This window comes from Tinamus guttatus, unplaced genomic scaffold, assembly GCF_059628265.1.
Source record: "Tinamus guttatus ecotype Peru unplaced genomic scaffold, ASM5962826v1 Tinamus_guttatus_pri_ptg000197l, whole genome shotgun sequence".
NCBI classification, from domain to species: domain Eukaryota; kingdom Metazoa; phylum Chordata; class Aves; order Tinamiformes; family Tinamidae; genus Tinamus; species Tinamus guttatus.
The window spans coordinates 4087160-4114369 of record NW_028288731.1 but is presented as its reverse complement, the minus strand read 5'-3'; the positions used below and the strand labels follow the sequence as shown (position 1 = coordinate 4114369).

General features: G+C 58.3%; 1 protein-coding gene across 5 annotated transcripts in view; it reads right to left on the bottom strand.

Annotated features, from left to right (window-relative positions):
- NRP2 (neuropilin 2) overlaps positions 1 to 25941 on the bottom strand; it is a 38986-nt gene extending 13045 nt beyond the window's left edge. For all 5 annotated transcript variants that reach the window (XM_088523734.1, XM_088523735.1, XM_088523736.1 and 2 more), the window contains exons 1-12: positions 25834 to 25941; positions 20741 to 20918; positions 12963 to 13144; positions 12287 to 12517; positions 12036 to 12191; positions 10823 to 10992; positions 9996 to 10151; positions 6726 to 6870; positions 6260 to 6609; positions 5360 to 5504; positions 2897 to 3013; positions 1023 to 1175 (exon numbers count right to left, since the gene is read on the bottom strand). In XM_088523734.1, coding sequence (XP_088379860.1) covers positions 1023 to 1175; positions 2897 to 3013; positions 5360 to 5504; positions 6260 to 6609; positions 6726 to 6870; positions 9996 to 10151; positions 10823 to 10992; positions 12036 to 12191; positions 12287 to 12517; positions 12963 to 13144; positions 20741 to 20918; positions 25834 to 25906 — 2056 coding nt within the window. In that variant the 5' untranslated portion in view covers positions 25907 to 25941. The remainder of the gene's footprint in view (positions 1 to 1022; positions 1176 to 2896; positions 3014 to 5359; positions 5505 to 6259; positions 6610 to 6725; positions 6871 to 9995; positions 10152 to 10822; positions 10993 to 12035; positions 12192 to 12286; positions 12518 to 12962; positions 13145 to 20740; positions 20919 to 25833) is intronic.
- Positions 25942 to 27210: the final 1269 nt, after the last annotated feature.

Below are 27210 nucleotides of genomic sequence, written 5' to 3'. Positions count from 1 at the left end.
AGGGCTGCCTACCAGGTGTTGGCTGCACGGCTTTCCAACTGCCTGGCGGCGCCGCCAATCTGGCCAGCGCCTCTGCCAGGTGGCTAGCAGGTTCGCCCGAATATTTGTGTCTCCGGAGGCAACGGCGCCGGGACGAGCCCGGAGGAGCCCCCGGCTCCCACCTGAGCTGCGGGCAGCGGGGGAGAGCTCAGACAGGTGACCTCGGCCGAGGCACCCTCGGGGAGCCCGGTGTCTCCCGAGTGTCCCCCGAGCGAAGCGGGCGGATGTCACGCTGAAGCTGGCTCCTGTTACACGGAAAGCAGTTCATGTCCCTCATGGCATCCATGTGGGAAGTCAGCTGGGGTAAGGGAAAGGCCAGGGGTGAGCTCCAAGACATGGAGCTAAAGGGGTTGCTCTATCGGCCGCGTGGCTGGAGGCAGCCTCGTTCCGGCCCGCACCGGCACACCTCAGGGACGGCCTGCACGGATTACACTCTGCCAGGCTCATGCAGATCCTCTGCCTCCAAAGCACAGCAAGGGAAAAAGAGCAGAAGTCGAGCCACGAGAAGCTGGCGAGTTGCTGCATTCTTAGGGCTTAACTCCTCCTGCCCGTGGAGGGGGCTGAACCCCAGGCCAGGATGCGCGACAGCTGAAGTCAGCACTACATGCAGTCAGAGCAAACATATGGGAGGAAGAAGGGCATCTCTCACAGGAGAGGAAACGGGATCTGCAGGAAAAACACTGGGTCCGACAGAGGACATTTGGCTCAGGATGTGGAGCAAAGCCCAGGTGAGCCTATGTGGTCACAGGGGAGTCACAGCCCAGAATCTGACTCCAGGCCAGCTCAAGAGGAGAGTTAGTGCCAAAAGTCACAGACCTATAAATAGGACGTGAATCAATAAAGCAAAACACCTGAAATTTCCATAAAAGACAACCCTAATGCCTGCACAGCCTTCTCAAGAGCTACGCAATGGTCAGACATAGTCTCACACAGAGAAAGCCCCATCAGCCCATTCCCTGATTTGCTCTATGCTGTTATCTTACCAGGCACGGACTCGGAGCTTGTGTCAGTGCTGCCAATCTGAGTACTTGCAGGCTGAAAAGACCACGTGTAACCCGTGTCCAAATCGTGTGACCAACCACAGAGGTCCTCGGGGAGATCAAAATTGCAGTTGAAGCTCGCAGGCAGGTGGAAATCTTAAGAGAAAGAAATAATAAGAAAAATTAGGTTGGATTAAAAAAAAATGAGCTGCCCATGAAGAGATGCTATTAAAAAGCAACCAAAACTAAAATAGCTGGCAAGCTATAGCTACAGCAGAAAGCATGAAATCTCACTCACTCTTGACACTTTTAACCTATCTTGTATTTTGTCAGCTCCAAGCATCAGCCTTGAGTTCTGCGCCATCAAAATGCTCACGCCCCATTCCTGCAGCTGAGCCACCAAAACAAGCAAATACCCAAGTAGCAAATGGCTGCAGACTCTAATCAGCACCTTCCCTCCATCTCCCAGAGCGGGCAAATACTAAATGCCTTCTTAAATGTCAAGGAAGAGGCGCTTCCGGAGAGCCCCTGCGCGCGGCGGTTCCTTCCCTGGCTCCAAAAGGAGAAGCTCAAGTGCTCCAGCAGCTCCTGGCTGACAGATCTCGCCGCTCGCGCCAGACGGGAGCTGCCTGTCAACACGGCGGGCTGTCACTCACCGCTTCGTACCCTCGCATGGAAATGTCACCGGGGGAAGCGCGGGGCCACCGTGGGTCTCATGCGTGAGGACTCTGAGATGGCCTCTATTTCCAGCTCTGCTACAGAGGCACCTTTGGACTAGTCATCTAACCTCCCATACGTGGGTCAGGAACTGAGCTAATTCCCGTGTCAGCAGCTTTAGGAGCTCGTGGGGACCGTCCTGCAGAGCGGCTCGTCTGCGGCCAGGAGCGAGGCCCTGGCTGGTGCCCTCGGCTGGGAAGCCAAGGCAAGACATGGAGGCCGCGAAACGGGCTGGCACGTCCCGAGCCCTCGGCGGATGCGCACGTCACACGCGCTCATTTTAGGCCATATTTTTTTCCTGGCAAAGAGGAAGTTTTTAATCACAGTGACCCAAAGCGGGTGGCGCGGCCGGAGGAGACGAGTGACTCAAGCGATAGGCACGGGGGGACGGCGCTGCGAGGGGGCAGAGGGCTTGCTGTGCATGCTCCCGCTTGGAAACAAAACAATGTGGATCACGGATGCCCTCACTCCCCTCAGAGGGGTTCTCTGCAGAGCGGCATTGTTTCTCCTCACCTCCCATAAATCTGGTGCTCCGGGGAACACCCTCATTGTTCCCAAGCTTCCCAAGTGCCTCAGGAACTAAGGGGAGGAGCTGCTGCCCAGAGTTACCTTCCCCTCTCTCTGCTGCCAGCACAGACTGTCCTCCTAAATTTTCAAGCATGTGACAGTGGGGGTGATGTCCCCACCAGGGTGTAGGTTGTCCTCAGGTCACCTGCCCTCTCTGCGCGTCACAATTCACCGGCATGCCGTTCCCTCCACAGAAGGAGCCCTGCACGCTTGGTGGCCTCCATCTCTGTCCCGAATCGCCTCCTAAATTTATGACACAGAGCTGGGGGTGGTTCTGCTACGGGGGGAACGCCACACGAGGCCTAAGTGACTTGCTTCGGGTCACATAAGGGAGCAGGGGGAGCAGATCTTCAAGCCCTGTACCCTAGGCGCTGAATTAGCCACTATCTCCTGCTCTCGCATCCTGCCTTGATATCACTTATCAGATCTTGACTGGGGGCTTTTTTTTTTGAGCTTGGCCTATCACTAATGACATTACTCAAAGCTTTCCAGGAATCAGCCCCATAGATAGGAGCAAATGGGAAGATAAGAGTGTGTGCCTAGCTCTTAACCCATCACTTATTGAGCTGGAGATGAGCTGCTCTGATACGTACCCTCCTCTTCCCCACAGCTCTCGCCGCACTCAGTGGCCTCGGCATCGGTCGGGTAGGGGGTGGTGGTCAGCTCGCTGTTCAGGGTGGGCACCAGCGTCTCCGCCGTGGCCTTTGTGTCTGAAAGACATGGAGCAGAGGGAACCTTTGGGACAGATGCTACAAAAAAAAAAAAAAAAAAAGAAAAAAAAAAAGCCCATGTGGGAGGAAACGAAGCACACAGCTTTCCTGTCGTGTTCATACATCGGCCGGAAGAGATAGGACAAGAACACCATGTGTCAGCAGGGCCTGAACTCTGTGTGAACTGCCTTTGCTGTACGGGATTCCCTTTGATTTAGGGTCCCCATTGGCACTCTCTTGTAGACACACGGCCTCCTTCTTGTCCTTAATTCCTTAATCTACAACGGTGCTGGCAATCCGCTTGGCTATCAGTGCTGGACAGCAGAGATCACGGGCAGCACATCCTTTTGTTTCCTCAAGGCATATGATAGGCAAGAAAAACAGAGACAACGTTCCCACTAATTGAGCCAATTTATGAAACAAGTCACTCCAACGCACGGATGATGTAACCGCCGACGGGACGGACCCAGAGAGATCCCAGCCCGCGCTGGCTCGGCCGCAGAAAGCATCTGGTTTCACACCGCGGGCTCCCGAATACGCTTTTAAAGCAGCTCTTTCCAATTTCCCTCTCTCCAACACAGCCCATGTGAAACAACCTCCAAGTCGGTGTCAGGGTAATGTAAAGAGGAAAGAGAAGGACATTAAAATCAGCAGTAAGCGGCAGGAGGCTCCAGCCTGCTCCCCTTCCGCGGGTGCGTGAGCCCGGTGCAGCGCTCGGCTTTGTGCTTTCCACTCCTGAAGAGCTTGCTTTGCTCAGCTACTTGTGACTGTGTTTCTGTGTTGACACTCTTCAGGATATCATTTAATAAAGCCAAAAGCAGAAGGAAATGGCTAAATGCATCGAATATTTTCCATAGGCTGCTTTTCCCCCCTTTTATTTTCCTGTTATTAGACATGTTGCACATAAACTCTCAGGGTTTCTTTCTTTCTCTTTCTTTTTCTTTTTTGCCCCAGCGGCTGTCTTCTGTTCATGGTAAAATACCAAATAACCTCAAAGCCTTTTAATTTGTAAGTTCAGATTTGTTACAACCCCATAAAACTCCAAATGCAACCAAGAAGCAAATTGCAAGCAGCCAGGCAAAGAAAAAGGTCGTAAAAAAAGAAAAGATGAAAAAAAAAAAAACAGCAGGTGAAGGCAGCATATCAAAAGCTCCAAGTTATTTGGAGCTGGCACACTTTTTTTTTCTGGGTTGTTGTTCTTGTATATTGAGATTTATTGCCGGTATTTGACAGTGTGGAAGGACCTTGAAAGCCAAGTCCCATACGGGACGCAGATGCTGAGCGGATGTAAATCAGCAGTGTTACCCTGCTCCAGACAAGCCTCGGAAATCTATCCTGGAAAATCAGTTGCCACGGCAGAGCTGCACCAAGACAGTTAGGAGGGATAATGGAAATAGCAGGGGGGACGGTGCGGTGCATGAAAAGGAAAGTGCAAAAAGAGCGACCCCTCCGGTTCGCTTCCCTGCTCCCAGCAAGTGTCCGTGCAAACGGTGGTAGCTGCCGCTCAGGCCGCGGCGCTGCGGCGCAATTGGAACCAGATGTTGGGGACTTCAAAGGGGAGGAAAGCAGCTGTGAGCGAGCGTTCATCAATCTCTGCTCTTCAGAGGGAAATGCTGGCAGTCTTTGAAGGAAGCCCGTTGCTGACTGGTTGCTTCTTGACTTTGAGCTACTAACCCCCATTGCTGTGGTTAGTTACCTGTTTGACTCGGTAATTAGAGACGCTCAAGGCAGATCGTATAAATGCTCTTTGAGGTATAAGTGCTCTTTGCAATGTGGTGAAGCCACACAAGCCACCTCAAGGGTGACGGAGCATTGCTGACAACTGCATCTAGGTGTGTTTTGTGCTCTCACATGCTGGTGATGCATCTCACAGCACATCACAGGAGGAGAAGGAAAGCAGAGACTCCGCTAAAGGCTAGGGAAAACTCCATGTCTTTTAGGCTTCCTAGAAGGGGAGTTTTTAGAAGAAAACGCCTTCTACAGATGTGTGTTTAAAAATGGAAATCATACCTCTTTATCACTGACATCTGGAGACCAGATTCAGGTTTAAATAGATTATTAAAATAAAAAAATACCAACAAAACTAAAGGACAACTAGCCCCTGGTGCTGAAAAGCTAACATCAAACTGAATGAACTGTTGGGTGCATTTTTGGCTTTTGGGGATGAAACTATGGAGCAACTAGGCAGCACTGGCAGAAGGGGCAGGGCACTGCCTCTGTGTCTCGATAGGTGAGACACTTCCCACCTCTGCGATAAAATAAATGGTGAAAAACATGTGGGCAAAAGCCAACACAGGCAGAAACAGCCCCTGCCCATGCCGGTGGTGGAGCGGAGGGAGCTCCTACCTGTCCAGTCGCATCCCAGCACCTCCAGGCGCATCCCAATTCCGGCGGGTGACCACCTCTCCGGGTGCACGCGGACGTACTGCGCGGGGACGGGCTCGAACCGCCGCACCTCGGGGATGTCGTAGTGGATGTTGCCCTCGAAAAGCTGCGGGGAGAGAGTGAGCAAAAAGCCCGTGAGCAGGGCAGGAGATAGCAGCAGGGCTCCTAGGACATGGGAACACTTGAAATTCACCCAAATCCTAGGAGTAGATGTGGTCACATAGAGAACAAACATGCAACAGCAGCAAATGTTCCTCAAGGTCCCTGCTGCTCCCGTGCTGCTTGGCAGAAAGGTCAGCAGCAACTTTGGAGGAAAAGCTCTGGGGAAAGCACAGGGAATTTCCAGGGCACACTGGTGGGGAAAAAGGGTCTGCACATAGCAAAAAAAATCCCAAAGAGAAGTCGTGACTCATCCTCCTGCCTCAGAGATGCAAGCTGCAGCAGCAACATGTTGTCTCCCTCAACTTGGTATTCAGAAGAACACCCAGCACCTACCAGGGGGACCATGGCCTGCAGGAACGGGGCACAGCCGACGGTGACGCTCCCAGCCCCAGCCCTGCACGAGAGGCCACTGCTTATTGCACCAAGCACGAGGAGGGGGAGGTCTGGACCTTTTGGTCCATAGCGAGAAATGAAGGGAAACTGCTCATCCTGAGGCAAGGTAGAGCTACAACCTCTAGGATGGCTTAGGAGCACAACCAGGGGGACGTGCAAGGGGGTTTCATGGAGATAGCCTAAATTCAGAGCCTAAATTCCCATTCCTCTGTAAGGAGAAGACTCTCCAAGACGCCGTGAGGGAGACTGAAGACAGCCAGACACACATCCCCTTGGAGCCCTCCTGCTACTCCGGGCGGTGCCTACCTTGGCTTGCATCGTTTTGGGGTCCTGGACGAAGTCCCAGTCCTTCCCGGTCATGCTGTAGGCCACCTTGAACTTCTTGACGAAGGAGCGCGCCTCGGTGGTGCTCACGCTGTCACCCCCGCGGGCCCCCTGGATGATGACACCCCGCACGTTCTTGGGGACGCCCAGGTCCACCTGCAGCCACTCCTCGCCCGGCTGCGCCTGGGGGACGCGGGGGAACCAGCCCGAGCGGCTGCTCACGAGGCGGGCCATGCTGGGCGACCAGTCGTAGCCCCTGATGGACGAGGCCGAGATCTGCGTGTCAGGGATGAGGCCGGAGAGCATCCCCAGCAGGTTGGAGCAGGGCGAATCTGCGGGGACGGAGAGGGCGTGAGCATCCCCGAGGGGTTTCTCCCAGGAGGAGCGCCGTGGGACGTGGGGCACAGGTGCCCGCTTGCCCCGAGGTGCAGACGGGGCAGTCGCTCACCGGTGATGCGGCAGCCGTAGAGCTCCAGGCGCAGGGCGATGCCGTTGTGCCAGCTCTGGGGCCGGATGCGCACGAAGCGGGTGAGCACGGGGCTGTGGATCTTGTTGAGGACCACTTCCGTGGCATCCTCGTTGGCCTGGAACGTCTGCAAGGGAGCAGGGAGCAGGTCACGGCCTCTCCCCACTGCACATGGAGACAGGACGAGCGTCCCCAAGCCGTCTTGGTGGGCTGGGTGCTGGCGAGTGCCCGCACGACGCACGCGGGTGCTGCCTCGTCCCGAGCGCGAAGCTGCTGCCCCTCCACAGCGCCCGCAACGCTCCCTGCGCCGAGACAGCCTCTCGAAGGAGCTTGTGATCCGACGCGAGAGGAGAAAGCGGCTGCCTCGCCAGATGGCCGTGATCAATAACTAGCAGATGGACCTCAGAGCCACCCCTCCCTCCCGGGATTTTAATAGCCCGGACACAGTCTGGGCACTTGCATTTCTGGTCTAGCCTGTGGTGCCAGATGTTGGAAAAATAAAGAGGGAAGGGGAAAATGCCCATGCGGGTGCAGCTTTCTGTGCCCCCCAGCATGCCCGTGCACCGCGGCTGGCTCTGGGAACGGCAGCGGGAATGGGAGGGCGGCATTCCCACTGGACAGGAGGAGCAGCCCCGCGGCGCTGCATGTGAATCCACCCGATCAGTGGGATTTGGAGCCCGTGTTAACTCGGGCAGAAATGCTAATGTGGAGGATATCCATCACGCTGCTACCGTTTAGCAGCACAGCATGGTTTATGTGTTTTTAATGTCCTATTTTATCCTCTCTGACCCCGGTTCCCATGCTTTTCCTTGCTCGGCAGACACCAAACACCCTTCTCTCCAGCAGGAGGGCTGTAAGGAGAGCGGCCGCTGCGAGCCCAAGCGTGTGCGTTCCCCACGCGCGCTCACAAGCAGCCTGCACGGATACGTGTCCACGCCCCGGCAAAGCCTCCGGCTTCATGTCAACACAGCGCCTGACACCCAACACCTCGCCCCGAACCCAACACCGGAGGACAGGAAATGTTCAGCTGAGCCCGTGTAACTATTTTAGCGCTGGTAGCCCCACGTCAGGTCAGCCTGAAGGTCCCCCTGTCCCGGCAAAGTGGCTCTGGAGGTGGCCCCAAGCAAGCGCCTGGGTGCAGAAAGTCTAGAGAGCTCCTTCCCTTGGCAAAACTCCTGTGCTTCCCACAGGCAGCAGTTTGAAGGCTCCACGAGCCAAAGGTTGCATATGGACCAGCATGTTTAACAGTCCCTGATGAAGGTTGCTGCTCTTTTCGGTTTAACATGTTTCCCATTTTGTTCTTTTTTAGCTCACTTAGCACATACAAGCATCGGGGGCCAGGATCCAAATTTACATCCATGATGCGACTTGTTGCTGACTTCTGCAAAGTTGGGCTTGATGGAAAGCAGAGCCAGGACCAAGCCCGAAAACTTCATCACTAGCAAACGCGCTGCTGAAAGACTCTCTCGCACGACCAGTCCCCATCACCTGCCTCCAAGAACAGCCTCTGAGCTGTGTTAGACTTGGGGCCTGGTGATGGTGTTCAACCAGCTGGGCAAGCCTGAGGAACCCGTCTGAATCATGGGCCACAGGCCAGAAGTGACACTGGACCCCAGGCTCTAACATGAGCTGCATTGGCAGCACCTGCCCCAACCGACATCATTTCTGGGGAGCACAACAGACCACAGCAAATCATGGTTGGGACCCAGGTCTGCACAGTGTGACGGGGCCTGGCTTTCAGAGCGCAGGTGTTGGTGCTCTTGGAAATGGGATCCTCACAGATATTCTGTCTGTAAGGCCTTTTTCCCAAGAGGAAAAGCAGGCAGGTGACCAGAGCCCGTGGCTGAACGTGTCTCATCGCACCAAAAACACTGATTCCAGACCCAGGGAGGACGGTGGAAAGAGCCCCGTTGACTTCCACAGGCTCTGCCTCCTGCCTCAAATTAGCACTCGCGGCATGGGAAGCGCTAGCAGGAAAACGTGTGAAGTGGGGAGCGCCAAGAAAGCAGCGATTTCTTCCCCCTTACCAAAATAGCACACTGCTATTCCTCCAGCCTCTCTGCTTTCCATCCCACTCAGCACGTATTTTGAGCCAAGTCTCGGAGCGGTGTAAATCAACATGCCTCCGTCGAAGCACAAGAAGTCACAGTAATTTACACCAGCAGGGGAAAAAAAAATAAGAGAATCCTCCTGGCTGCGAGGCGGGGAGATGGAGAGGCACGCGCGGCGGCAAGCCCACGTGCTGAAGGGGCACGGGGCACAAACAGGAACCTGAAGTGGGAGCTCCCTCCCGATTTACTTCTTTAGAGCGTTGCTTGGCCGCCCTGCGGTTTCGCGGGAGAAGGGCATGGCTGGGCGCAGGCATCGCGCCGGCCCCGCTGGATTTACGGCAGGATTACGTGGCTGCGGCGGCGGCCGAGCGCGGGAAGAGAGCTCGCTAACAGGATTAGGGCTTTGGGATTTAGACGGGGAAGCATGAAGGAGAAAAGCAGGGGGGATTACCTTCCCTGTCAGCTAAGGGAAGGCGCAAAACGGGCCATGGTTGATGGCGAGAGGCTCCTGGCACAAGCGGTCGGCAGACACGGCTGGATTTATTAAATCTGGGGGTGAGGAGGTGGAAGATAAATGATATCGGGCAGTGTGCAGATGTGCCCACGTGGGCGTGCATACATATATATATGTAGTTATACGTATATAAATATATAGGCATTATTTATATATGAGAGCTGCACGCAGGCAGGAATTGCACGCGCCAGCGCCAAGGTCTCGCTGCATCCCCGCCTGCCGCGCCAGCCAGCGCGGAGCCCGCACCCCTGACAGCCCCAATTGCTCCTTGTTATTTATTGCTCATTTTGCTCGCTGGGATGGCGCGATCCCCTCTTAGGATTTGTGCCCTTTCATTTCCAGGCCTCGATAGCTCCCGAGCTACCGTTTCGTGGGGTTTTGTGATTGCTAACCCAGCATGCAGACGGGGTGACGGCCATAAAAGCTCGATGAATCTTGCGCGGCAAAGCACAGGCCGTGAAAGCATTTTCTCCTTCATTTGCAGTCAACGGACACGCTCTTGCCACCACGAAAGACACAGCAGCAGCCAGGTTTTCCAAGGAACAGTGTGCAGAGGGGAAAGGACATTTCTGCTCGGAGCATCATCATGGTCCTTTAGCTCATCCAGAAAAACCCCGCCGAAATCTCTGAGCTGTTTTCTGCAAGGCTCACTGTGGCGCACGCAGAGAGAGGAGGAAGGGCCCTTACCTTGTGGTTCTTGCCATGCCGGTACATCATCCAGTCCTCCCCATTGGTGCTGACCTCCAGCTTGTAGGTGCGCACGTAGTAGCCGGTCTGCGTCTCTCTGGAGACGGCGCCCTGCGTGGCGATGGCCGTGAGCACTGTCAGGAAGTGCAGGTCCACCTTGCCAGGGAGAGAGGGACACGAGAGGGACCATGACCACCTGGCAGCCCAGGTCGGTCCTTCCTCCACCTTGAAATAAGGTGTAAATTCAGCCTGTCTCACTCCATCCGTAGCTGCATGTCAAAAGACCCGGGTACAAAGACCCAGGCTTAACGGGTACAAAAATCCGAGCTGATTTCCACAGGACACTTTTGGGTAGGATTAAGGCCCTTCTCCCTGCCTCCCACCAGGATCTGAGCAGAGGCTGGACCCCCATGTCCTGTAAAGCAGGACAGAGGCCGACTTTTTCCATGTAAAATAAAAGCACCATGTCCAATTAGCAAGTGCTGCAGTTCCTGGCTTTCCCATTCTTTTCTTCCCCACAATGTGGGTTGAGAAAGGTCAGGGGAGCCGACTTGGTCGCGCTGCCATGAATGAAGAATGAGACATCTGCTCGAGGCGGTGACATTTCACCACCTCCCCTCCTCGGTGCCCTTTAGCGGGCCGCATCTCTCAGCGCTGTGACGCTGCCCGAGGCCCTTTGTGGACAGCGAGCGCAGGTCGAGTCGGCTCCTTGGGAAAAGCCTCCGCTCCGGCAGCCCCCAGCGTGATGCCCAGCGCAGGCGCTGCTGGGATGAGCGCTATTCCCGATGGTTCTCCGCGGGCCTCCTCGAGGCTTGGGGCGCGCGTACCTGGAGATACTCCTTGTTGCTGTCCACGTTGGGCGTCCAGCCGTTGTCATCGCTGTTGAGGCGGCTCTGCTGCGGCGTCCAGCGCCCGTCCGAGTAGGTGGAGGAGGCGCTGATCTGCGCGTTGGAGATGCGGCCCGACTCCATGCCCAGCGGTGTGTTGCACTGGAAGTCTGCAACGGATACGCACAGACCTCAGCTGGAAGCTGGGAGGCAGGGAACGCTGCTCCTTGCTGGCCGTGCCCGTGGGTGGGATGGCTTTATACTGGGATGGTCCTTTGCAAGCTAATGCGGTGCAGATCTTCCTCCACCTCCTTCTCCTCTGCGCAGTTTTGGCGCATGGCTCTCCCCCTTCCTCCCATCCACGCACACCAAGCTGCACCGAGACCCCTGGCCATGGAGTCCTCCGTCCTCTCGGAGGCAGGAGGTGAAACATAAGCACCGACAGGGCAAGGAACAGGCTGCTTTAGGGGGTTGTGTCTGTGTGTGTACAAGCACGCCGCCACACAGGACATCAGGCCCATAGGAATTAGCCAGTCCCAACATGAAAGAATCTGGCACACTCTTATTTGAGTTTCCTCATCTCTAAGGCTTTTGAAAGTCACAGTTAGCTCAATCTCATTGCACATCTCATACATTTCATGGCAGCCGTCCCGTAAAAACAACAACAAAGGAAAAACACTGATAGGAAATACCGTGTGGGCCATAAACCCACGGAGCTCCATCAAACTGCCTGTGTTTTTACCACGGCCAAGTCAACTCTGGGCTGGAAGCAATGGGCCAAGTTAAGATCTCAGCGGTGTCATTAAAGTTTCAATTTACACCAGCACAAATCAAAACAGGCCTGGCTCCTTCGCATTTCTTGTGCCTGGTTTCTCAAGCTTTATGTCTCATTAGCATTTTATTTCCCAGGCTTTTTAAAAGGAACAGAAATGGGATCCAAGTGCAGCAAGATGCAGCAGGAAGAGCTTGTGCGGGTCCTCAACTCATGTGGCCTCAGTAGAGATGCCCCTAATTCAGTCCCACCCCAGCTGCCCTCGTGCTGGGCTGTGTGTTTTGGGGAAACTGGAGAGAGGGAGGGGTTTTGCACGTTCTTGAGCGATGCTGCTGCGCACGTTGGGCCGTAGCCTCCCCCCGCGTCAGCCCTTGGGCTGAGCACGTGCACAGAAACTTCCCGAGCAAGCAAAAAGATTCAGAAACGGCCTTTCCAACTTACTTTCGGGCACTTCCTGCGGGAGCAGCTCGTAGTGCGCTGAGAAGCCATCCTTGGCTACTGCCAGGTCCGTGTGGAAAGTCAGCGAGAGGACGCCCGTGGTGGAGCGGATGTCTGAGGGCATCCTGGTGCCGCAGTACCTGCCGATGAGGGGGCCGACTGCAAGGAAAGGAGCAGCGGAGGTAGCGCCCGAAGTGGGCAGGGCTTTGGGCAGGGACGGGTGGTTTTGGGGGCAGTGGCGCGGGGCGCCTCACCTTGTGGGATGCCGTCCCAGATGTCGAGCCAGTCGTACTTGCAGTCGCCCTCGCCGGCCTGCAGCGGGTCGTGCTCCAGGTCGAAGAGGAGGAAGTGGAGGAGGATCTCGGTGCGCGGCTTGGCGAGGATGGTGAACACGCAGTCCAGGTTGTGCGGGTACTTGTCCGGGAAGCCCGGGGACTCGATGGTGCCGTTGGAGCCCGTGAAGTTTCGGGAGCAATCCTCGGAGCCTGTGGACACGGGATGCACCGTGGGGCACCCAGCAAGCTGCAGCCCCCGCCTTGCTGATATGGGGCACTCGTGCCTCAGTTTCCCCTTCAGCAAAGGGCTCTGGGGAGGGCAGGAGGGGCACAAGGGCCGCTGCAGCGAATGGCCTGGGGCCGGGGAACAGAGCCGTCTTTCTGGTGCGCGGCCCCGCCGCGGCGCAAGGCCCCTGCGGCACAAAGCGGGCACTTGTTCGAGCCAGCCGCACGGGGCCTCCCTGCGCCCTGGTGGCCCTGCTCGCACAGGGACAAGGGGCTCAGGGCAGCTCTTCCTTGTCCTCCCCATACTTAGGCAGACGCCCGCTCCAAAGGACTTGGCAGCAGGATAGCAGGAGCCCTTCTGCTGCAGATAACTCACTAGGAGCCCCAGGGACAGCGCGGCCCGAGACACGGCGCGGCCCGCAGTGCTCACCCGTCTTGTAGATCTCGTAGCGCAGGGAGAAGCCGGCGCCCTGCCGGGCGTAGTCCGAGGTGAACTTGATGTAGAGCGCGGGGCCGGAGGAGACGATGGTGGGAGGCGCGATGTTCCCGCAGTGCTTGCCCAGCAGGTCGGCCGCCTCGCTGTCGCCGTCCCGGATCTCGATGAAGTCGTACCTGCGGGAACGCGACACGGCCGTGGGAGCGCCCGCCCGCCCGCGGGCGCCTCGCAATGCAGGGAGCAAACACAGGGCCCCTCTTACACCTGCACACGCCACAAAGCCACATCCGGGCAGCTCTCTGGGACTGCCACCCCCGTGCATCTTTCTCTTCTGGCTGCATTTAAGGCCTAGTCCCACCCCTGCTCCTCACATCATTACTGCACGTACATCCACTGCAGTCTACAAGGGTTGGGACGCAGCTCCGCTTGGGCCCGGCAGAAGTTCTGTCCTGTGCGTCTCTCTGATGCTCTGCTGTGTCACTTAGCACGGCTCCAGCAGCTGCCACGCCACGGTCCCGCTCATACCAACATCCAGGTGGCATTTGGCCAAGCACGTACCAAACAGCATGCGAAAAGTCGATGTCAAGTCAATAGGAGTGGGGAGCTATTTGGTGAAGCACCATGAGAGTCCTGCAGCAAGTGCTTGGGCAGCAATCCGACCCTCTTCTACAAGGCGCTAACTACAGATCTGGGTGCCTTCTTGCTCCCTAAGTGCCTGGTATTTGCGCTTGCCTGTCCCTTGCAACCGTCACCGTGAGGTGCCTCTGCTGAAGGCCCCCGGAGGCTGGTTTGGAGGAGCTGCCTCTTGGGGATGCACGGATGTGCGTCCCACTGGAATCAGGGCAAGGCCTGTGCCCCATCCCATACCCCTCACCAGGCTCCGGGGCTGCCCAGGCTGCTCCCCACTGCTGCTCCACACGCTGCTATTGACAGAAACTGCCCCTTGCTCCTCTGCTGCTTGTTTTACTTTGTGTCAACCCGCTGGAGCGGCAGGCTGCGGCCCCTCTCGCAGGGACAGGGATGGGGACACACGCTGCAGCGCTGCCAGAGACGCCCTTCTTCCATGTCACAAGATCTGCTGCTTGGGAGCGAAGAGCCGAAAGCAGAAGTAGCTTGCGGGGTACAGGGCGATACTTGTGCGCCTCGTTCCCGGGCTGCGGGCCAGCAAAGGCGGCTTCCGTTTCCCTCCTTCCTAGGGCTAAGCCTGGCTGAGAGACAGAAGCCAAATGCCCCGGATAAAACTCTGCCCGTGCTGGAGCAGCGCTGAGCTGGCTGCACCTGGCCAGCCTTGACCGTGGCCAAGCCCGTTGGGTCCACAGCCAACACGAAGCCTTGAGGAGCACTCCAAGGAGAGGGGCTGGCCCAGGAGCCACGTTTGGCATCACCGGTGGGTGGAAATACAGCGGTATCAGCCAAGAGCTCTGGTCCCTGCCGCTTCCTCGTGCGCCGTGACCCTGTATTACCCCGACCCCGGCCAGCAGCGCCCGCGCGGCCCTGCTAACATCCGTCACGTGCGGCTCGACTCCGGCTTCTCCCCAGGGAGCAGGAACACAGAAGGCAGAGCCGGTGCTTCCCCCGAGCAGGGCTGTCCCTCCGTGTTTGTCTAGTTGCTTAAAGCAGCACTGAGCAAGCAGCAGGGACGCCCGGTCCTCCGAGCAAGGACTTCACCTCGCTGCACGGGCAGCCCTTCCCTCTCCGAAGCGCAGGGCCCCGCTCCAGGACTACCAGCAACCAGTGAAATCCTGGGTTTTAGGCAAAAACAAACAGGAATGGTGGCAAAACACATGGGTAACCTACTGGATGGTGCATCCCAAGGAAGCACATCTGCTTGTGTCCTGGTGGGGTTGCACCTCGCCAAGGCCACGCACAGCTTCAACCACTTGCCCGCGACGAACTGAGCTTCTGGTGTAGCCAATGCGCAAAACAACCTGTCACTAGTCCTGTGGCTCTGAAACCACCCAGTACTGCAGAACCAAGAATTATTTGCTTATTGAATGGGTGAATAACTTCTAATAACACACACAACTTAGGAATATTGCAATCTGCCCATGGCCTATCTGCAAATGGAAAATGAAGGGAATGAATTGAGTAAGTAATTCGTCAGGAAATATTTGCCTCTCTCTAAATTAAACCCTGCTTGGCGTCATCCAAGCATCTAACTGAGCTTTCTTCTACTGGAGCTAATCCTTAATAAATCAAATGTTGCAAACAACTAAAGAAGCCCCTAGCAGAAGGTCAGGGAATTGTGTTTGCCAAATGTGAAATGAATATAAACATGTAAGAGTTTTCCAGTTAAGAAACCTTGGCCCAAGCCCTCCGTGCCTCATGGGGCAAAACCTTCTTTGTGTTCCTCCAGGTCACGTAAACAAGCGGTGACCTGGGACAGCACCACGGCCAGGAGAGGTCTCCCATCCAGCTGCCCTGCAAGAGCACCCACCTCCTCTCCAACGTACCAAACCGAGCTTTGGGTCTTAAAAAGAGCCACCAGAGACACCCCTGCCCATGCACACGCGGTTTGGCGAGCACCGGCTCGTCCCCGCCGCGGGCTCTGCTGGCGGTGCGTGTTTAGGTCGCCTCCACGTGTTGGCCCACGATCAAACAAGCTGATTAAGCCCCGTCCTCCTCATGTTGGGCCACCGGCCATGGCCAAGTCCAGCTTGGCCAGCACTTTGCTTCTGTTAAGCTTCCGCGCCGTGTCCAGATTTAGCTCTTCCCATGGAAAGCACAAGAAGGGAAGTTGGAAGGGAGCAAGCCTGACCCTCTGGACACCTCCTTCTCCATCTCATTCCCAGGTAACCACAGCCTGGCTCGTGGCCAGCTGGGACACTCGTGTGGCATGGGAACTGCCTCCACCAGTCCCCAGCGACCTGCATTGCTCTCCTGTAGCCCAACTGTTCCCACATGCTCGCGGCGTGACCCGGCGGCGCCACCTCCACGGGAGAGCGCGCGTCCCGGGGCTGCTTCTCCTCCCCGGCACGGCACTGCTCTGCGAGACAACCGCAAATACGAGGGGGCAGCGTCCAGAACCCGACACGAGGTCAACGGAGGCTCTTGCAGGCAAGGCCACCACAGCTATTTCCAGCTGCTGCCTGAAGGAGCAGGCCGGTCAAACGGTCTCAAACAACCTCAAACAAGCGCCGTCTCCACCAGGGAGTTTTGAAGGGGGGAGGCCAAGCTAAAGTGCTTTTAACTACCCAGGCGGCGGGGGGATCAGAAGGGAGGGGGCCCAGGCTGCCGAGACGCTCCTCTTGGAGCTGTTTAACGGAATTAAGCGGAAAAACGTACCGTGCTTACAAATATTGCTGCGTTTTTATTAAGGATTTTCAGTGGAAAGTGCTTTGCTGATGTTAAGAGCGCTTTTATAAACTAATTACAAAGCACTTCTAATGCCTGCATTACTCATGCTTGCCTGCTCGCTTTTTCCTCCCGTCAGCCTGCGGCTCCCCATCTCCGCGTCCTCCGCGCTTGCTCCGGCGGCTCCTCTGCAGTCCCTCTCCACGGGGAAATGGCTTGGATGCTCCCTGGCCATCTGAGCAGCACAGGAGAGCCCGGATTGGCACCTGGGGGGCTCTCCTGCTTCCTGGGCTCCAATCTGAGCTTCCCCAGCGTTTCATTTGGAGCCGTGTCCGCAGGCACTTCCCTGGGAAGCACTAGACGTGTCCTCGCAAGATGCCGGTGGGTGGGAAGTGCAGAGGAGCAGCCGCTGGCCCTGGGACACAGGGGAAGCTCGTGGCACAGCCAGGAATAGAAGCCAGCCTCGACTAGACAGGTTGTGTTATGTTAGAGGAGCCTGGCCTAGGCGGACAGACAAACAAACGGGGACTGACGGCCTGCCAGGCCAGCAGCCCAAAGTCAGGGATGCCCGGAGCTGCCGAGGCCACCGCGCTGCCCGGGCCACATGCTGCCGCCCCGGGAAGGCTGGGCTGGCTTTTAAATACTGCTTTTTCCTCACAGTCATGGCAGCAGAGGCAAACACACCTTTGCCATGTGATGAAACCGGAACAATGAAGTTTGATCTGAGCAGCCAGTCCTTAATCAGGATAATTAATTACAAATACAACGGATAATTCAGAGTCTCTTCTGACTGGTTTTACACATGCGTAACGCATCATTTTAAGGGCAATTGCTCCTAATCTGCACACGGGTGAGAATCAGTCCTTGCAGATGTGGATCTGCAGCTACAGATCTGTGCAAGGCCTAACAAGCACGTTCTGCACCTATTTTAGTGAGCTGAGTATCCCCTGGGCTACCCCTGCTCTTGGCTGAGAGCAGCAAGCTCAGGAGGGGAGCCCTGCATCTTCTGCAGTGACCACAGACGTGGTTTAAATCACTCTTCTTGAGGGAAACACTGAATTTTAGGTGGTTGAAGCCAAAGAGATGAGTCTGCTACATGCAATTACATCTTGAGCAACCACAGCATTGTGGAGACTCGTAACCGCTCCACTGCGCCTTGGATTACTGTCCTATCTCCTCCAAAATCTGACCGGAATTTCTGAGAAATGAGAAAAATCCAGTCATCCAGGCAAGAGAAAAGAGAGACGGAATAACCTCAACAGATTGGAAGGCATCTTCAAAAATGCCTCAAAGACAAAAAATGGAAACTACAGATAGCCTCTATTTATATTCCTTGGGCTGGTTTCACCCCCATAGCAGGGCCGGTGATAGGAAGAGCCTTTCAGCAGTTCAGTTACACGGGAGGGGGAGAAAAAAAAGAAAAAGTGGCCAAAAGGTATTTTGCAAAGGCTAAAACGGGTCTTTAAGCCACTCCTGCTGTGGGTTGGGATTTGGAGGGGGGAGAAAAAGGGGTTGCTGCCCCCCAGCTGGGAGCACACAGCTCACTGTGCTCTCCAGAAAACACACAGCAATGGGGAAAGCAGGAAAAAAATACTCATTATATAAGAAAGCAAGATGTGCTAGTGCGCACTGGAGGGGTTTTCTTCAGGCTGTTGTTCAGGAGATTTTTATTTCTGTCTCCAAAGCGATGCCTATAAATTCCTCACCCTTCCTTCTTTAGTTATGGGGTGGGGGTCTTTTATTGCAGAACGTCTTCAGCATTCTTCAAGAGGGAAAAGAATGGAGGAAAGTGACGGCAAAAATTGGGAATAAAGCGCAGAAGCCGTGCGTGAGCGGCCCCCCTCGCCAAGGCGCTCTGCCTTCTGTTGCTGCTGCAGTCGAACCGAGGCGACTCGCAGCCCTTCCCTACCCCGAGACGCAGGACACTCGAGAAACTGCATTTGCACTTTCCTCCTTCTGCTACAATCCATCTGTGGAAAAAATGAAGACTTTGGTTTCTTTGTCATTTTCCTGTCACCACTCACAGGGGCTTGATCACTAACAGAAAGGGAAAAAAAATGTATATAATAAAAGATAACAACCACAGGAGGAAAATTTACTGCCGGGAAGCAGCAGAGGAAGCAGAGGGCAAGTGGTGACTTCACTCGCTTTGGTAGTGAAACCAAAGTGAAACGAGGAGACCGAATCCCATGATGGCACCTTCTTAGGGCAGCAAGTGGGGCCAGTGTCCCACAGCCAGGACAGGGATCTCCTCGGGCCCTGATGGGTCTCGGGGGCTGGAGGCAGATGGGAAGACCCAGGGATTGTCACTCCCTGCTCTGCTGGAGTGGTCCCAGCCCAGGAGGAGATGCCCCCAAAGGGATGTCCTGGGGGGCTCCACTTAGCCACAAGATGCCCCAGGGAGCCGGTGTAACGGGGACCAGACGGGATCTTTGCCACTCAGGTTTCCACACACTGCTCGACTGCCTTGCTTCTCACAGCACAAAGCCGCCGCCTTCGTTCCCAAAACGAGCGCCTCCTCAACCACCAACAGGTACCAAAGCTCCCGACGAGGCTGCAAGAGCAGAACCCTCCTAGCAAGCACCCCGCTCTCCTCGGCCACGTCCGCGAGGACGGCCCGGAGGTGCCAGCTTGCAGGGACAAAGCGGAGGCCGGGCTGCAGGGCACCCCAAGCGAGCGTGGCTGCACAGCGCTCTGCGCCACCAGCCCAGCCGGGCCGTGTTTCCAGGCCTCCCTCGCTCTCCCCGCCGCGACTCAGCTCCGGCCATGGGGGCTCTCGGTGAATCCATTAGTTCCTGCGACACTCTGCTACTCTGGAAGTCCCGGCTCTGGGGCGCAGGCTGCGGAGGGCCCCGGAGGCCTCCTTCAGCTGAGCTGCAGGATGTCTAAGGAAATCGTCATCTGCCGTACTTGGAGACAGAGGGGTGTCTTTAACCACAGAAATCACCATCCAGCAGGCCACAGAGCTCCAACAAGATGCAGCGAACACAGATTAAGGGAGTCCCCTCCGCTGGTGGGGACACCAGACTCTGCTCCCGCCCAGCATCAGCCCTTCCAAAGGGCCAGCACGGGTGCCAGTCCTCACGCCATCCCTGTCCTCTGCAGGGTAATAACGGAAAGGAAACCTCACGCGGGCACTCGCAGAAGAGGAAGGAAGCCGAGCAGCTGCCTCCAACTCCCGTGCTGAACAGGGCAAGGGGGGGTTGTTCCCACTTCTTGTGGGCGCCCGTCAGCGACCGCCAGCTCCGATGGGGGTTTCGGAGGCGCTGCCGCTTCCCATCCGCACACCCAGCCCTGGGCTATGCAGCGGGTAAGAGCTGCCCACCTCACGGGAGCGGGACTTTGGGAACGGGGGTCACCCCCTCCACCACCCCCGCCTCAAGGTCTGCAGCCAACCCACTCGTGTCGGGAAGTGACGGGGATGATGAACCCTGCAGGAGACACCAGCCAAAGCCCCGCACAGCAAAGCGGCTCGTGAGAGGCCAAGCTGCAGCGCCACGTTCCCCGTGTACACTGCCCCCAGGAGCGCTGCTGCTGGCTGCCCACCCCGCGTCAACGCCCACCCCAACACCTCGCTCCTCCCCGCACGCTCAGCCCGCTGCCCGGAGACGCGCTCACTTCCCCTGGCAGGAAACCCCCAAATCCCGGCGCTCGGAGGCGTCAGCCGGTCACGCTGCCGCCCGGTGTTGGCCGGCTCGTCCCACGTGCCCAACCCGCTGTTATCCAGCCGGGAGCTGCTGGGGCCGCTGGCAGGGAGCCAAGGGGGAGCGGGAAGAGCCTCACTCTGCCACCCCCAGCCACCACGTCTGCCTGCTCCTGCCTGGTTTGGGGATGCAAAAATCATCTCGGAGGACCTCGGCCAGCACTGGGCATGTGCCACCAGAGGGGGCTGCAAGCCACCACGGCAGGCCCCAAATCCTCCCTGTCTGGCTCCGAGTTACTCATCCTTGGACAGCGTATGCCTTCGGGAAGCACCGTGGAAAAAACCTGCTGGGGCTGCCCCGCTATGAAATGGACTTTAAAAAAAAAAAAAGGATAAAAGCTGCTTTTAACGGCCCACAGGGACTCGCTGGGGCTTCATTTACACCCAGTTGCTTGTTCCCTGCTGGTGGGGAGGGACGGACGACAGGCGGACGCTGCAGCGTCGGCAGATACTCCAGCGGGCCCTAAGACGGGTTTTAGGAATGTAAACGTTACGCTTTGCGAGGGAGACGCTTTAGCCTAATAAGGCAAAACGAAGCGCCAGAGGAGGAAGCGGTTGTGCAGATCCCCCTCCGGCAGCCGCGGCGCCAAGGGCGGCTCCGCGCGGCCCCCGAAACCCCGAAGCCCCCACTCACAAACCCACCAAGACCACGCTGGGCACAGCCGCCCCTCGGGCATCTCCTGCAGGCCCCTTCCTGGGGACCCAGCACTGGTGTCACGAAGCACCGTGGTGACCGTGCGCACAAGAGGAGAAGGAGGAGGAGGAAGGCTCTTACTTGCAGTCGTGCTTTTCGATCTCGAAGTGCGGGTTGAAGTTGAGGATGATCTTCTGGCTGGGCTCAGGCGCGTAGATGACCCACTCACAGTTCTGGTGGGACGGGTAGTCCTGTGGGTAGCCCGGCGAGGTGATGTAGCCAGCGTCCTTGGAGTTGAGGCGGCCGCCACACGGCTGAGCTGCGGAAACAGAGCAGGGCTTGAGAGCGGCCCCAGGGCGCTCGCTGGGCCCCACAGCCCCGGCCCCGCCGCGGGATCCGGCCGCTTGACCGCACGAACGCTGCAAATCAGATTTATTATTGCATTTCTCGTGGGGAGCAAGGGCTGCATTGATGGCGCTCTCCCAGGCCCAACAAAGCCCCTTGCTCAGCAAGGGCACCGTCGCGTGCCTTCCACATCCCACACAGGGCTGCCTCCGGAGGATGGCAGCATCCCCAGCAAAACGGGCCAAAAAACGGCGAAAGCCCACCCATCCCCCACCAAGGGCTCAGGGTGGTCCTGGTGGCCCCACCGCTGCTTTGGGGACGGGCTTCTCCCTACCAACCGACAAGCAAGAGGGCAGCACGTGGGCAGAGACACGTGTTTGGCGCCTCCAGGATGCCCCTGATCCCGGCCTAGTCGGGGCCGACGCGAGCAGCAGGGCAGGACCTCCCTGCTGCTCTGCCTATTGGAAAGGGGAGGAAAAACATGAGGGGGGAAAAAAAGGGCACTGAATAACCCCCTGCTGCGCATGGGCTCCCGCAGGCAGCGACAGCCCCGTGCAGGAGGAGCATCCGCAGGGATGGCACTTCCTGTGGCCCAGAGAGCCCCGGCCCCCAACAGCTTTTGGGCCCCCTCGCACATTCACTCGTGAAAATCACTCTATTTCACCACGGCAAAGGCAGCGCTGCAGCCTGCCCCTTTTCCTTAAAACAATTCCACAAGAATCCTGAAGAACGGGAGGGGGAAAAAAAAACCCAAAGCAATCGCAAGGCAGCCACAGAAAGGCTGGGAACACCAGAGGAACATCTGGTTTTGCTCCACAGCAGAGCTTGCTCAACACACAGGCATCTGCCGCGGCGCCTTTTTGCGCAAGCCGCTTCCCTGCTCCGCATTTGCCCACACACGCGTCCGTGGGGGTCCGGCCGGGAGCGCGACGGAGCCTCACGTGGAAGGCGGGAATTCACGGGCTTGTTGACACGGGCGTACAAATAGACGTGTAATTCACACTTCACTCCTGTACGCGCGTTCGCACCTTCTCGTGAGAAATTCGCACCTCGTTTGCACACATGTCCACCCCCTCCAGCAAAGAGAAATATTCAAGCTGCAGATTATTTTTCTTGGAAAGGGCGAAGCCTCCAAGCAATGAAAATACAGTCAATCCATCCACACCTCGTCATCCCCTCCCTGTCTCCCCGGCTTTCGCACACATGCTACCCGCTAGGCTGATACCACCAACATCACCCAGCATCGGAGCTGCTAGTCCCGGCCTTGCTTGGGCTGCACCGAGGCCCCCTGAGCTGCCACGCTGGGAGCCACGTGCCGCGCGGAACCGGAGCTGCTTCCTCCACGCAAGCCCGTCAGCACCTCGGGGTATCCACAGGTGGGACATTGCTGGCAGTGCTGGTGCCCGTGGGACATCCCACGTGCCAGCCAGGGCAACCTGGTTCACAGGCCATGCATCTCCTTGTCCCCCATGACGCTTCGGGCCTACGGGACCAGCAAGTGACCTCACGGGGGCACCAACCACCTTCTGCAGGTGCTTACATGCTACCACCAGACCGGTTCCCCTCTCCACAAGTTGCTCCAAGGGCTGCTCCCGTGGCGTGCCACAGAGTGCCAGATACCAGGGCTTCCCAAGGCTATCCAAAGACGCCAGACAACCAGCACCTTTGCAGATGTGCTGTTGGGGTGTTTCCCCCCCTACCTACGGACCTACAGATATCGAGCAGAAAAAACACCTACAAATGGAAATCCTCCTTTTCAGCCAACTGCATGGAACTAGCAGAAATAATAAAATATATATATATAAGTGTGCGGCATGGCTCCTGCCCAGGCTGCGCACATCAGGAGCGAGACGTGCTCCGAAGCTAATGGGCTCCGGCAGCTTTTGCCAGCCCTGAACTCACTTAATAAAATTAAAGCCTGAAGCTCTGGCCAAGCCAGGCACGCGGGACACCCCGCGGCTCGGCGAGCGGAGCGCCGGGGTCGGGAAGGTGGCGGAGGCTCCGGCGGAGCGGGCAGCACCAGGGCGCTCGGGTAACCCCGGGAGGGCCGGGAAGGGCGCAGCGGATGCCGCTCGGCCGCCAGGCAGGGAGACGGGTGGCACGGAGGGAGGTAACGCGATTAGGGACTCGGCTCCAGTCGCGGAGCACACGTGCCGCAAGGTCCCCAAAAGCCCACACAACACCCGCGCCGGCCAGGCAAAGCTCACCGAGTTCCCTAGGTTTGGTTAGGGGCAGATTTGCTGGAAAATGTGGTGCTTAAACACTGGTTTTGTGGTGCGAGGCCGCCTGGCTCAGAGCGCCCCACAGCCATCAGGAAAGGGGCCCGGGACGGGCTGCCGGGGCAGCCGCGCGAGGGGAGGCCGAGAGCGGCGCTTCACCCAGGAGCTCTCGCAAGAACAGACCCCTCACGGCTATCCCTAAATACCCGAGTGCGTGAGGGAAGGAGAGCAAGTACGAGGTGGGAACTCGCCCTTCCTTTGCCACGATAACGTGCGGAGGAATCAAACGGCAGTCGGAAATGGAGAGCAGCTCGTGTTTCCTCATGGAAAAGGAGAGGGCCAAACCTCGTGAGCAAATCCGGGTAGTTTGCTCAAAAATAATAATAAAAAAAAAATTAAAGAGGAAGAGAAAGAAAAAAATGAAACAAAAATCCACCAGACTTCAGCCAAGAACAACGGCAGATCTTCCACAAGCTAGCACCAGTTTGCACCACTGAGGCTGTGGCCACTTTGACCTATTCATGTGGTATTTTGGGTCTTGTCCTCCCGCAGCTCCCTCGCACCTTTGTGCAGTTTCCTGTCCCGCAGTCCCAATAGCACAACTGACCCCACCGCACCAATAGACAGCGAGAGGCTACAGGGAGCCCCTGGAGAGCTTCAGCCCCAACAATCAGTGCCCGATGCCTCCAAAACACCCATCAACGCTGCTGCTCTTGCAGCTATTCCACGAACGGGGCAGAGCGTGTCCCGCCTGCCCAGCTCCCTCCCGCCTCGTGCTCGCCTTCCCCGGCGGCCCCTCCGACGCCGTGGCACAACGGGCATGAGCGGAGCCCTTCAGAGCGCGCCCCGACACCGGGGCTCCGCCGTTCGTTTTTCCCCCAGCGCAGCTGGCTTGTCAGAGGTCGTATAATTTGGCAGCCATCCCAGCGCTTAAAAATTAATTTTTCCTTATTAATACAGCTGGGGGTCCCACAGGATGGGCTCCCGGCCTTATCTGGGCCTGGCAGCTTCCTCGCCCCCGCGGGGGACACTTTCCCCTCCCAGGTTACCCAGGGCACGAGGCCGCCCGTCCCGCGGCCGCCAGCTGCTCGGTGCAGCAGGACGCAGCTCGCTGTGCTGAGCGTGCAGCGAGGGCTGCAGGGGCAAAGAGGCAGGAAGAGAAGGTCAGGAACCCCCAAATCCAGCATCCAGACCCGGGTAAGGGCCCCCAACTGCTGCCTCCCTGTGAGCACCGCGTTCCTGGGCTCAAAGGGCTTTTGCTCACAGCAAGAGTGCAGCGAGCGGCACCGCAGGCCAGAGGCGTCACGGCGGTGGCTGGCACGGGCAGGCGGGCACGGCCGCACGCATGCGGCTGGCCCCGTGTGTTTGGGTCCCCCTCGCTGTATCCGCTAAGTCACTACTGCGAACGGCAGCTCAGAAGGCTGCAAGAGGGAGCTGCAGGAACAGCGCCCGCTGCGCTCGCCAGTCCCGTTCCTCGGAGCCGCTGCGCTCTCACTCAGTTGCTTTTGGGGGAGAAGCAGATTACGCAGCTTCCCGGCTCCCCTTCCAGGCTCTCCCAGCCTCTCCCCTTGGCTACGCGCGTGCAGTGGCCGCGCTGTTTATCTCTTGCTGCGGAAATACCCCGCGGAGGATTTTTGCCGTCATGTGGATCATCATATTCTTGTCCACTAACAACAGCTCCCTTTACCGCTGACCTCCCCGGGGAGCCCTGCGAGGGGTTTCACAGCAGGGAAGGCTTTCAGACAGACCGGGCTGGAACATAAATCCATCCTCCTGCCAGGCCGGCTCGTCCAGCGGGTCCAGCGCCCACGCGACGGCCTCCCGAGCGGGTGTGCGGCACCGTCGCAGTCGTGCCAGCCGCAGGGACAGCGCGGACGGGACTTGCCAGCCCGCTCCATGCGATGCTCCTCTGGGAAAGCCCCGCGCTGGAGCAGTCACTTCACACCGCGACCCAACGGCCTCGGAGGCGCCGCTGGCTCCGAGAGCCCTTCCCGGCAACAAGTCCCGATGCTGCAGGCGCTGCCAGGCAGCGCGGGCACCGCAGACACCCGCGGGCAGGGCCGGCCGGAGCATCCTCGGCTGCCGCCGCCGCTGCTCACCCCGGCGGGGCCCCGGGCGGCACCGTCCGGGCAGAGCCTTCCCCTGGGCCGCCCTGGACGGTTCCCTCTCTCCTCACTCCACCGAGACGGTTGTTTCCCGTTTGAACAAATGAGGGGATTTTTATTACATTTTTTTTTTTACATTTTTATTTTTCACCCCTTCGTAAGCATAATGAAAGAGGGGCGATGCCAACTGGCAACCGAGCGCCCGCGGAGCACATTTGCCGAGCCCAGCTGAGCCTCGCCGCCGTAACGGGAAAATCCAAGAGACGAGGGACTTTCTCGGCCGACGGAGTCTCTCCGACTTCCCTCTCGCAGGGAGCCGCGGCCGTGGCCGGGCAGGGACACGGGGAGCGACCGCGGCAGGACACGGGGACCCCCCGCTCCCAGGCGAGACCCCGCGGTGCCGCCCTGCGCCACCAAAACCGCCCCGGAGCCGCCGCTGCCGCCCCACGCGCGTCGCGCTCCCGCTGCGGGGAGGAAGCGGCCGGCGGGGCCGTCGCTCCGGCGCCCACGCGCGACCCTCGCGTGGTGCGGAGGTGCTGGCGGCGATGGGGGGGTGGGTCCTTACCTGTGTCCGCCGCGCCGCCGGAGCCGGGCAAGCAGAGCCCTAGAAATCCCCACGCGAGAAGAAACGTATCCATGCTCCGGAGGGAACGGTCCACAAAAAAAAAAAAAAGGAAAAAACACACGGAAACCACCGAAATGCGAAGCGCGTCTGCCCCGGGGCCGCGCCTCCCCCCCCGCCCGGGCGCTCCGCGTGGGCGCCGCCACTCGCGACGGGGCCTCGCGGGGCCGCGGCTGCCGCGCGCGCTCTCCCCCGGGCGGGCGGGCGGCGGGGCCGGCTCGGCTCGGCTCGGCGCGGCTCCCGGCGCCGCCTGCGCGCGCTCTCCCTCGGCGGCGGCGCCTCGCAGCCTTTTCAGGCAGGGCGGCATGTGGCGGCGAGCGCCGCCCCGCGCCCCCCGCCCGGCGCCGCCCCCTCGGGGCGCCGCGCCCGGGCAGCGGGAGGAGGAGGAGGAGGAGGATGGCGCGGGGGTGGAGGAAGGAGGCTCCCCCCCGCGCCAGGGCCCGCCGCCGCGCGAGGCGGACGCCCAGGAATTGTCGGATGGGGGAGCGTCAGGACAAGGTTTGTCCCTGCGCTCGCTGCCGCTCCGCACCTGCGCGGCCGCCGCTGCCACCTGCGCTCCCGCCCGCCGCCCCCGGCCCGGCTCGGACCGGGCGGGTGCCCGGGCGCCCCCGGCAAAGGCAGCTTGAAAGATGCCCCGTGGAGCTTGTGAATCTGCGTGTTGCAACTGTCAAGTTCGCGGTAGACAAAGGCGCCCAAGCCGCGTACCTCTGTTTGGTTCTGGTTCCTGAAGAGTGAGGCGATGCCAGCACGTGGCAGCAGCGGCAGCATCCCCCATGGCGGGTGCAGCACAGGCACCGGAGGGTGCTCCGATGGGGTGATGTGCACCCCACTGTCTAGGTCAACACAACCGTGATGCCATCCTATTCGTGTGCATTCCCACCTCGGAGCGTGCCGAGCTCCTCTGCCATTGGCCACGTTCATCGACAGCAGCAGCGTTGGCCTGTTGGACGGAGCTGATGTTCCAGCCTTTGCCTGGAGTGCTGCAGCATTCCTGCTCTTTCGGGGTGTTTTGATACCCCGTTTGGCATCTCCTGTGGCTCAGAGGTGCTCAAACTCCTGTTCAAGTCAATGAAAAGTCAGTGGCAACCGAGTGCCTTATTTACTCTATTTTGGTGTGGAAATTATGCAACTATTATTTACTACTCGCTTATAGTTAGGCTGTTATCAAGCTAGCAGAGTGTGATTTTTTTGTGTGTATAAATAGCCCTTGCAAACCATAACAGAGATATGGGAGTGAAAGATAAACCCGCAGCGTGAGTCAGTCCTCAGTGCAGTACGTGGGGAGGGAAGAGGTTACAGGGCCCTCAGTGGCGATGGCCC